Consider the following 11227-nt stretch of genomic DNA (forward strand, 5'->3'; position numbering starts at 1 on the left):
AAAAATAAAAAAGAAAATATATAATCAGCTGGCTTAAAACGCTACAGGTTGAGAGCCAAGTTGAAGCAAAGCTTCCTGGAGTCTGCTGGGCATGTAAGTGGGTCCTGAGGAAGGTTAAGAACATGATGCCTAAACATAGAGAACAATTAAGGCGACAAACAGCATGACATCTGATATGACTCTGCTTTACATGGCTCTTCCGTGATGCAGGGCTTGTAACCAATCTGTGTTAGCCCTCAAGGCTGTTGAAATGTGTGATAAATAGGCCTGCAGGTTTAACACTTGTTATAAGAATGTGTGAGCCTTCATAATGCCTTAAGGTTTACAATTGGCTTCCTCAAATATTTGTGCAAAAAGATTGTGCATAAGTGTGATGCTGCTGACTGAAGAACTTTTCAACTTTAAGCTCTGCAAGTGAGTACTGTAAAAATGCATTATTGTTCAACGTAATTTGTGAAAGGTGTGGAAATAGCTTTTCATCAGAGAGGCATTTGATTGATTGCATGGAGTATCTCTATAATTCATGTTTCTATAAATTTTTCAGACGAAAGCCCTTGCTGGATGTCATTTAAAGTAACAGTACAGTGAAAATCTCACTTTAAAAGTTCCTATTCTATTAACTCATACCCAAATAATGTTGTTGACTCATCCATAAATTTGGAGAAAAAACACTTCAAAACCCCATTTCAAACTTGTATCGCAAACAGACAGTTTAAAAATATTGATGAGGATGCTGGCCAATCAGTGTTGTACTCGCATTAATATTTGTAATGACCGGTAACGCCCACACCATTCTGTTGTTGGGGTACGCCCACACCATTCACAGAGAAGCTGCTTTTTAACATACTTAATTAAAACATTTTGGAAGGAAAACTATTTAACTAATATTTTAATTAATTATAAGTCATATTTCATAGAAATCTGGAAACACTGGACAGTTACTTTAAGCCACCTACCAAACAATCAAGATTCTTTACAGAAAACTGAGATTCTAAATAAAAAGGTAGCTAAAATGCCAACATGAGTTCCTAGACATTGTAATTAAATGCTTTATAATTTCAAAAATATATACTACTATATGTTAATCAGTAAAACATTTAATTTGATATATTTATAGAGTTATGTTAGAGGTGTCAAAGAAGGGTTGGAGTTGTAATCTCTATAAATTGAGGTTGATTTTTTGCTGGCCAAAAAGTTTACAAAAACAAACATTCAACATTCTCAACATTTTGGAATAAAATAGCAAAAAGGTTTACATTTGTACGTGATAGAAAATGTACTGCAATTTAAGAATGACACATACACTATTATAAACCGAATCATACGAGCCCTGGATGCTGATTGGCTGAAAGCCGTGGTATATGAGACAATATACCACGGGTATGATGCAAAACGACTTACTTACTGTTCTAATTACATTGGTAACCTGTTTATAATATTAACAAGCCACCTTGGGGGTTTGTGGTAAAGGGCAATTATACCACAGCTAAGGGCTGTATCCAGGCACTCAACGTTGTGTGGTGAATAAGAACAGTCCTTAGCCATGGTAAATTGGCCATATACCACACTCTCTGGCCTTATTGCTTAATTATAATAAACATTATTTCAGAACATAATCATTCCAACAACTTGATCATCCATGTATATGCTTGTGTTGTGACTAGTTTGAAAAAGAAAGAGCAAGAGGCTGGCAGCATAGCATTGTCTTGACAACAGAACATCCATCTTCTCACTTTGGAATCTGGATACTGGCTGCTTGGTCAGTAGTCAGGTCCAAAACTTCCTTTGGTCTAAAGATGCACAAAAAGACCACATGAGTGGAAGATCGGAAGACATAACCCCATATTTTCATATTAATTAATACATTCTACTCAATAGTGTTTCAAGTAACAAGCACAAGTGATCATCGCTATACTCTTTAGTTGTCTGAACAGTGACTAAAGGGTATGTCGAACGGTTTCTTGTACTCACTTGCAGGCCTTAATGTTAACGCAGATGGTCCTCACGTCATCGCTTGTGCTAAGCTCCTCAATCAGCACCCACAAGTGTTTTTTCACCAGGACTTTACACAAAGATTTTAGGAAGCCAACATTATCGCAAACGGACAATAGTGTCCGCTTTAGCTCCTCCTATTGACGAGAAATCATCATCAACATCAGTCTGACATTTTCAGAGAAATATCACAGTAAATAGTAAATAGGGCAATTTCATGAAGAGACACTCTTATGGATTGTAATGCTATGGTAGCTACCGGGCTAGAGGAAGTGGGGATGGATTTCTTCACTTTGTTCAGTGCCCACTTACACACCCAGCAGGTTCCCTTTAGCTGTTGCTCCTTTGGAAAGCACAAACAGACAAGAAAGGACATGTTAGAAAAATTATAATAATCTGTCGCTGTGCCCTTGAGCTAGGCACTTAACCCTAATTGCTTCAGGGACTCTGTACAATGGTGATCCTGGCCGTGACCCCACTCCCTGTGGGTGTCTCGGGGTATTGGGATATGCAAAAAAATACATTTCCATTACATAATTTATTTAACAAGACAAATATAAGTAACCCCCCCAAATTATTATTATTACTTAAATTATGGTGTGATGTATTCAGTGTTATGGTTGAAGTACATTTGAATATGTATTGTCAGGTTGGACAGTAGTTTCTTCAGTCAATGTATGTCTTTAGTTATATTTACGGCTATGGTTAAGTTCTGTTAGACAGTAGGAGGTTGAGTATTCCAATAGGGAAGTTGCAGAAATGTCTACACTTTCTCTTAGTTCATAACATTTTGACCATAGCATACTATTACCATGTGCTTTTCCGGCTGTGCTTCCACTACTTCGTCATCAGGGTCAACCTCTTGGCGTTGCCCATGGATCTCCCAAACTGTGAAGAAAAAATTATACAACAGTCACTCCCATGATGGGTCCTTTACTTGTATTGTACTGAAACCAAAGGTGAACTTGGAGTTGATTTAGGCCCCCCTACCCACAGTTCCTTGCACCCTGACCCAATGTATGTGCTGCATATACAGTAGTTACTACTTGAGTTAACAAATGAAATCTCACCTGAACAAGCCAGCAGACAGAGGGCAAGGAGGACCAGAGATGTCTTCTTGATTTGCGGTGGTAGAGATGTGAAGAGTAAAGTCGTGTTGGGGGTTTGGTAAAGAGACTTATGAATCAGACAAGCCCCTTTTATACATAGAGGCCCTCTATCTACAGCCCCCTGTACAAACCCCACCTACGACCTATTGATAGTACATCTTACATTGACCACAACACACAAACCTTACAAGCAGGATGTTACTTAGTGGTTTAATCATGAGGAGTAATCTTAAAACCTTTTTCCATCTATCCAAAGTCTGATCTTCATTTTAATTTCATTTTAATTAGTCAATTACAGATTAAGCCATGTACTGTATGTCATGGAAAGAGCAGGTGTTCTTAATATTTTGTACACTCAGTGTATGTTTTCAGCAGAATACACCACACTGACATATTGATTCCAACTTGTTCAGCTAGCTTACAAGTGGCACATTTAGGGCTATATCTACTAAGCTAACATATGGAGTTGTTTTATGATAGTAATAATATGGACCATTAGCTATTTTAATTTGTATTTTAGGATACCTGTAGGTATATTAAAAACATTTACAAATTATTTGATGAAGAATTACATTTGCCCTTACTTCTATTAGCCCATAGAAGCGCATTGTATTACACAAAAATACATGGCAAAATAAATAAAAATGAAGTTTGTTTTGAAGTGTCTGAAATGTATCTGAGAGATATAGGAAAGCTCAGGATAACATCAAGGACAACATTTTTTCTTATTGTTGTTTGTGGATCACTCCAGAGAACGCGTTTCCACTGATCCAGAGTCCAATGGCGTGAGCTTTACACCACTCCAGCCAATGCTTGGCATTGTGCATGGTGATCTTAGCCTTGTGTGCAAAGGCTGCTGGCCATGGAAACCCATTTCATGAAGTGCCCGATGAACAGTTATTGTGCTGACATTGCTTCCAGAGGCAGTTTGGAACTCAGTAGTGAGTGTTGCAACCGAGGACAGAAGATTTTTTTACACGCTACGCGCTTCAGTACTTGGCAGTCCTGTTCTGTGAGCTTGTGTGGCCACCACTTCTCGGCTGAGCCGTTGTTGCTCCTAGACGTTTCCACTTCACAATAACAGCACTTACAGTTGACCGGGGGCAGCTCTAGCAGGGCATAGATTTGACAAACTGACTTGTTGGGAAGGTGGCATCTTATGACAGTGCCAGTTGAAAGTCACTGAGCTCTTCAGTAAGGCCATTCTACTGCCAATTTTTTGTCTATGGAGATTCCATGGCTGTGTGCTCGATTTTATACATCTGTCAGCAAGAGTGTGGCTAAACTAGCCGACTCCACTAATTTGAAGGGGTGTCCACATACTTTTGTATATATAGTGTATATCTCCATAATGCATACACAATATACAGTGCATTTGGGAAGTATTCAGACCCCTTCACATTTTCCACATTTTGTTACATTAGTCTTACTCTAAATTGGATTAAATTATTTTTTCCACTATCAATCACACACAATACCACATAATGACAAATCGAAAACAGGATTTTAGAATGTTTTGTAAATGTATTTAAAAATACAATACAGAAATACCTTATTTACATAAGTATTCAGACCCTTTGCCATAGAGACTCGGAAATTGAGCTCAGGCGCATCCTGTTTCCATTAATCATCCTTGAGATGATTCTACAACTTGATTGGAGTCCATCTCTTGTAAATTACATTGATTGGACATGATTTGGAAAGGAACACAGCTGTCTATTTAAGGTCCTACAGTTGACAGTGCATGTCAGAGCATAAACTAAGCCATGAGGTCGAAGGAATTGTCCAAGACTCCGAGACAGGATTGTAGTCGAGGAACAGATCTTGGGAAGGGTACCAAAACATTTCTGCAGCATTGAAGTTCCCAAGAATAGAGTGGCCTCCATCACTCTTCAATGGAAGAAGTTTGTAACCACTAAGATTCTTCCTAGAGCTGGCAACCCGAGGGAGAAGGGCCTTGGTCAGGAGGTGACCAAGAACACGATGGTCATGCTGACAGAGCTCCAGAGTTCCTCTGTGGAGAAGGGAGAACCTTCCAGAAGGACAACCATTTCTGCAGCACTCACCAATCAGGCCTTAATGTTAGAGTGGCCAGATGGAAGCCACTCCTCAGTAAAAGGCACATGACAGCCCGCTTGGAGTTTGCCAAAAGGGACCTAGAAATGACTTTCAGACCATGACAAACAAGATTCTCTGGTCTGTTGAAACCAAGATTGAACTCTTTGGCCTGAATGCCAAGCGTCATTTCTGGAGGAAACCTGGCACCGCTCATCATCTGGATAATACCATCCCTACGGTGAAGTATGGTGGTGGCAGCATCATGCTCTGGGGATGTTTTTCAGAGGCAGGGACTGAGAGACTAATCAGGTTTGAGGGAAAGATCAACGGAGTAAAGTACAGAGAGATCTCCGGAGAGACCTGAAAATAGCTGTGCTGCGATGCTCCCCATACAACCTGACAGAGCTTGTGAGGATGCAGAGAATAATGGGAGAAACTCCCCAAATACAGGTGTGCCAAGCTTGTAGGCCATACCCAAGAAGACTTGAGGCTGTAATGGCTGCCAAAGGTGCTTCAACAAAGTAAAGGGTCTGAATACTTATGATATTTCAGTTTTTTATTTGTAATACTTTTGCAAAAAAAAAAGAACTGTTTTTGATTTGTCATTATGGGGTATTGTGTGTATGTAGATTGATGAGGGAAAAAAGACAATGGGTCTGAATACTTTCCCAATGCACTGTATAATGAATGTAGAGACCCATGCAGCCTGTGTCACCAAAAAGATACACCTTGTGTATTCTACTTTTCTAACTCTCAACAGTAAGACCCCGACTGAGTTCCTAAAAAAATAAACAGGTCTACTGGTGAAAACTAAACGCCAACTGGGAAGGGTTGCTGTCTGGGGGGAGACTCAAATAAGAACTACTTAGGTTTATGTAGTGTAATGTTTATATATCTGCTTCTGAGAGGATTCTAGCTAGACTAGAGCATAACCACATTCATGACTTAGTCTGGCTGGCCTCAAACTGATATGTTAATAGCTCTGTGGAAGCGACTTTGCTGCACTCTCTATAAAGTATTTCAGTATGCATGCATACTACATCTTTCAAACTGTGAAAAGAGTTGTGCACGTTAAAAAATTATCCCCAACCATAATAGTGTGGTTAGCAACACTTCACACAAATGGGTATGTAAATACTTAACAAGGTGGCAGTAGCACCATCCACAACCCAACCCTAACTGAAACCGTTCAGTAATTGCTTTTTATAAATTGGAAATTACAATAACAGGTGATGAAATTAGTTATCCTAGAACCAAAATCGCCTTGGCCCAATCTCTGAGTGATACACTGAGGTGATAACACTGATGTGTGACTAGGCACGTTCCCAAAGTATCTTGAAGCCCACCCCAACACCCTCCTTTGTGGAAATGTTCAACAGTGAGAAGATGACAAGTCAGTGGTTTAACTAACAAGAAAGGAAACCACAGTGTAAAGCTAGTGTCTTTAGAAACGACACCAAATTGGGGGGAACATTGTTTCACTCATGATGCTCCACCCCCAGAGTTGAGTCGTTAATATTTGTGTTTCATGAATACTTACAAAACATATAGACACAATACAAATACAGACACAATTCATGTTTAAAGGCACACACCCTGTAATCATTATATCTACATAATGCATTCAAAATATTGGTGCCAAGATCCCTATCCAGCAGCAAATAGAGGACCAAGCGGTGTAATCTCAATGGAATCAAAGCAACACCAATCTTTAAGGGTGTCAGAACTCAAGTCCTCCTTACAGTGAGGGGGGCATTAGTTAGATTTAAGTCATTTTCAGACGCTCTTATTCAGAGCGACTTTACAGTTACATTATTATTATATATTTTTTTTCATAGGGAATTCGAACCCACAACCCTGGCGTTGGAAACGCCATGCTCTACCAACTGAACTACATCCCTGCCAGCCATTCCTCCCTACCCAATTGTGCGCGCCCCAGGGTCTCTCTGTCGCGGCCGCTATGGCAGAGCCTGGATTTGAACTAGGATCTCTAGTGGCACAGCTAGTACTGCGATGCAGTGCCAGACCACTGCGCCACTTGGGAGTTAACCTCCTCTGGCCCCATGTCTGCTGCAGCGCCCTCACGGTCCAGTTTGTTGAGCTTCTGTGAGCACAGCCACAGCCACAGGTCTGGACCTGTTCTGACAGGAGCCCAAACTAGAGTTGTCCCAGGGTCCGGCTGCCTGACAACCTGAAGAAAGAGAGAGAGGGACAAATCAGAGGGACTAAGAGAGAGCCTGAGAGTCAGACTGAGAACCAATAGACTACTATAGGCCCACTGTAACTGAAGGTTGGAAATAGGTCAAAGGTCGCTGGGTGGAGAGGGAGGCTGTGGAGTCCCACTGAGGTCACTGCTGGGTTCTCTGACAGGTCCACAGACACCACGGAGGACAGACAGGCAGACACCTGGACAGCAGGACACACAGAACATACAGATGTCAGTACTGGACAGTCAGGTCACATGAACCAGAGGTAGTGTACAGGGCAGATACTTGGAAAAGACCCAGGAAGCTCAACTAGCTAAATACAGAAGGACAAGGTGATATACATTGAGAGAAACCACAAACACACCCTGGCAAGGGTGGCTACGCTGCCGTCCATTTCCTGCCAGACTCAGTTGGGTTAGGGAGCAGTCATCCTGTGGAACACACAAAGTGACCAATCAGAACCATGTTTTCTGTGCCTCCTCCTCCATTTCAGCAAGGGACCAATCAAGACCATCTTTCCATAGTGCCATTAAGTCAAATGGTGTACACACTTTAAGATACAATGAAGATACTACCATTGTATCCTAACTACCATATCAGCACATGTTTCTTAGCTTGAATACCAGAGGCAAAGTTGTGGAGCAGATAAGTAGATGACATATTCCTTTTCAACCGTGAAATGTTTTCACAGCTTGCAAGGCGCCTGCCTTAAACCTGTGCTAGTTTATGTTTACTGGTTAACAGACCACTGATAAGCGCTTTACAGAGAAAGAAGAGTTTCATTAACAGAAACCCAACCAATTGTTTCAACAAATTCTGTTAAAAGCCTCCTCATCATTTTAGTGATTTATTTATTGTATTTGCAGTCTTTATCGTGGTACCTTCCTGACAATTTCCTCTACTAAGTATCTACTTACTGTAGATACTGTGATAGTTGTGCAGTTCTTTAGACAAACAATGCTTAATTAAATACTCTATAAAATAACTTTATTTGAATTTGTGTGTGTGTATGTGTGTGCATTTGCCTGTGTGTGCATTGTTGTGTTTAGCCCGGGACAGGAGGACTGACCTCAGATGTTCCTAAAGCAGGTGGTTGGTCTAGCGGTGTAGTTGCGCGTGAGAGTCGAGGAGTGAGACAGTGGAGAGGCAGAGTCTTCAGGACCAACTCCAAAACCCCATAGAGCCCAGGGCATTATGGGACAGATTCACTGCCTTCAGGTGCCCTGTGCCTGTGGGACCATGAGAGGATTCTGATTCTTAGGTCACATTTCAAGAACCACCTCACAAACAGATAGCAATGTATCCATGTGGAGTTGAAAATTGGTGTCCCCCAATGTTCCATTGCTCCTGTGCTTTTCACCATTTATATAAATAATCTAATGCTAATAATATTGTAATATCAGTTAAAAAGGGTAATATTGAGCCTGTTTACCTGCCATGGGTGCTAATGGCCAGTAGGAGCAGTGCTGCTGTTTACCCGTCAAGGTGCATGGGAGAGGAAGTGATTGCCTGTTTACCTGCCAAAGGTGCTGTGCCAGTAGGGAGGTGTGGTGTTAGGCCGAGTAGAGGCTGGGGACAAATTGTAGGTGAGAGACAGAAGCAAAAGAGAGCTGATCTATCCAACACCAAAACACCTGCCTGTCCTACTGCGGAAAGCGAATTGCACACCAGTGCTGCCTGCAGGCTGCAGAAAGTTAGGGTTTTGTGGCTTCGCTTGACCATTTGAAATGGTGTGTAGTATTTGCGTGAATATGTTAAAGTGAATTAGAGCCGAGAAGGCTGCTTGAGATTTGCGAGAAACTGCTTCTAGGGTTTAGTAAGGGGTGGTGTGTGTGTTTGTGTGGTGCTTTCGTGTGTGTGTGTGTGAGCAGCCGGTCAAGTGTTACTACCAGGCCTGCTGGCCTCTGCCACGCCTCTCATGCAGAAAGAGGCAATCTGCTCTCCAGGACCTGCTTCTGGCTGTTCTCCCACACCAATGATGAGGTGAGGCCGAACCCCTAACCACTGACACAGGACTGAGATATTTTTTCCATCCTTCTAATGGTTAATGTTAAGAGTGAGGATAGGGTAATCTGATCCTAGATCTGTCAGGTAGGTCCTTCCATTAGCGAGGCTAGTGATGGTAATTATGTTAGTGATGATGTCCACTGCAGGTCTTGGCTGAGGTGTGTAGGACCTCCTCCTCTTCCTGATCAATACAAGAAGGCCTGTGCATACAGTGGTTGTGACATGTGAGCTTTGCCCTAACGACCACAGCCTCTACCGGCCTGTTATATTTCCTGCTACAGAGATGTCTAAATAACACCTTGATCCAGAGTCCCTAAATTACTTTTAGGAGATTATTCTGAGATGTGAACTTTACCTGAAGTGCATTGTTAATCCATGCAGTGTATGTGTGTGTCTGCGTTTATGTGATGTGATGTGTGTCCAGAGGAGAACAAGCATGTGGTTCGTCTGTGTGAGGTGCAGGGCGGCGGTCTCTACCCTGTGTCAGTGTGTGACCTCAGCCTGACCCCTCCCTCCCTCTCCTCTCCTCTCACCCACGCCCTCAAACTGCAGGTCAGACTCACCCAGCTGTCTGGCAACCATTTCCACGACGACCTCTTCCCAGGCTGGTGCCCACACTTGTCCCTGATGGCCGCCACCTGTAAGTGTCCTCAAATCACCTTCTCATGGGAGGGCATGAAGGCAGCGAGATGGAAGAGGGGCATCCCAGTTACTTTCCAGTTACCACTTAATATAGGTCATTTCCTATTTACTTAGTTAGTTTGTGTAAACTTAGTGTCATTTTCGAGTAGTTGATATTATTTTGCTGGTGAAATGCTCTCCAGCTGGAAGCAAGTGAAGCTATGAGCGTCTGACCTTTAATGTTTTTGCATCCTGAATGTTGTTTCCAAACCACACAAGACAAACTCTATAGGAAACTACAGACATACTCAGTGCTTCAGAAAGTATTGCATGAGACGGGAATGTATTTTAGAAACCATAGAAACAGAACTACTAGAACAGGAAATCCCCATTCAAGTCAATGATCTGAGATGGGTGAACCAGTCTAGTAATTCTATTTCTATATTAGGAAACCATTAACTACCCAGTCCTTAACATACACTGCCTCTCATCCAATGATGATACAAAGCCTAGTGGAGCAGATAGAAAGGATCCAAAGTGCAAACCCCACCCACCTGGAACTCCCAGGTAGACTAAAGCAAATTCTCAAGGTATTTGAAAGATTTGAAATATTTGGGTGGAGTCGGCTCATAGTCAATCTCTAACCTGCTGAGTGCTGTGGTGGGTCTGGGGTGGCGTGGAAGGTCGGGGTCATCGTAAGTCGGTTACTGTAGAGGCTCTATGTCCTGCTGCCATCGAGTAAATAGATAATATGGACAATATATCATATACAATTATTTTATTCCATTTTGATAGTATTGATGTTTCTGAATAATGAAGTTCTAAATACATTATGGGTAGTGAATGACAGCTTATTAATTCTAAGTGGTTTTAATGGGCTTTCTCCATTCTGGTTGGTTATAAAACTCAACCTAAAAATAATAAGAGGACAGAGCGTTATGGAAGTCGGTCTCGCGTTCGTTGGTCTACGTTAGTCCGCAGCGATATAGACAGCACTGGCCCGATTTCAATAAAACTACGTCTTGCCATAGAGATCCGGCATTAACATCATTACACTGATTGGCCCAAGGGAGGGACCTATAGTAATTAACTGAAATGTGTTAGTCACACGCAATATCTCAATTGGCCCAAGGGGTGGTGCTACATCATTCTTCGTGGACGATAGGTTTTACTGTTGCCTTGTATTTTATAGTAACATTTAACAATAGTGACTCATTTCAGAGTGCCATTCAA

At 41.8% G+C, this 11227-nt stretch overlaps 1 protein-coding gene across 1 annotated transcript; it reads right to left on the bottom strand.

The window, feature by feature from the left end:
• Window positions 1-1729: 1729 nt before the first annotated feature.
• Window positions 1730-7760, bottom strand: LOC123483012. Its single transcript, XM_045212332.1, has 8 exons — window positions 7731-7760; window positions 7503-7565; window positions 7210-7350; window positions 3063-3168; window positions 2804-2880; window positions 2252-2335; window positions 1972-2129; window positions 1730-1790 (listed from the first exon to the last, which is right to left on the bottom strand). Exons 1-8 carry the CDS (start codon window positions 7758-7760, stop codon window positions 1730-1732), a joined length of 720 nt encoding a protein of 239 aa, XP_045068267.1.
• Window positions 7761-11227: the final 3467 nt, after the last annotated feature.

Source organism: Coregonus clupeaformis, unplaced genomic scaffold, assembly GCF_020615455.1.
Source record: "Coregonus clupeaformis isolate EN_2021a unplaced genomic scaffold, ASM2061545v1 scaf0007, whole genome shotgun sequence".
NCBI classification, from domain to species: domain Eukaryota; kingdom Metazoa; phylum Chordata; class Actinopteri; order Salmoniformes; family Salmonidae; genus Coregonus; species Coregonus clupeaformis.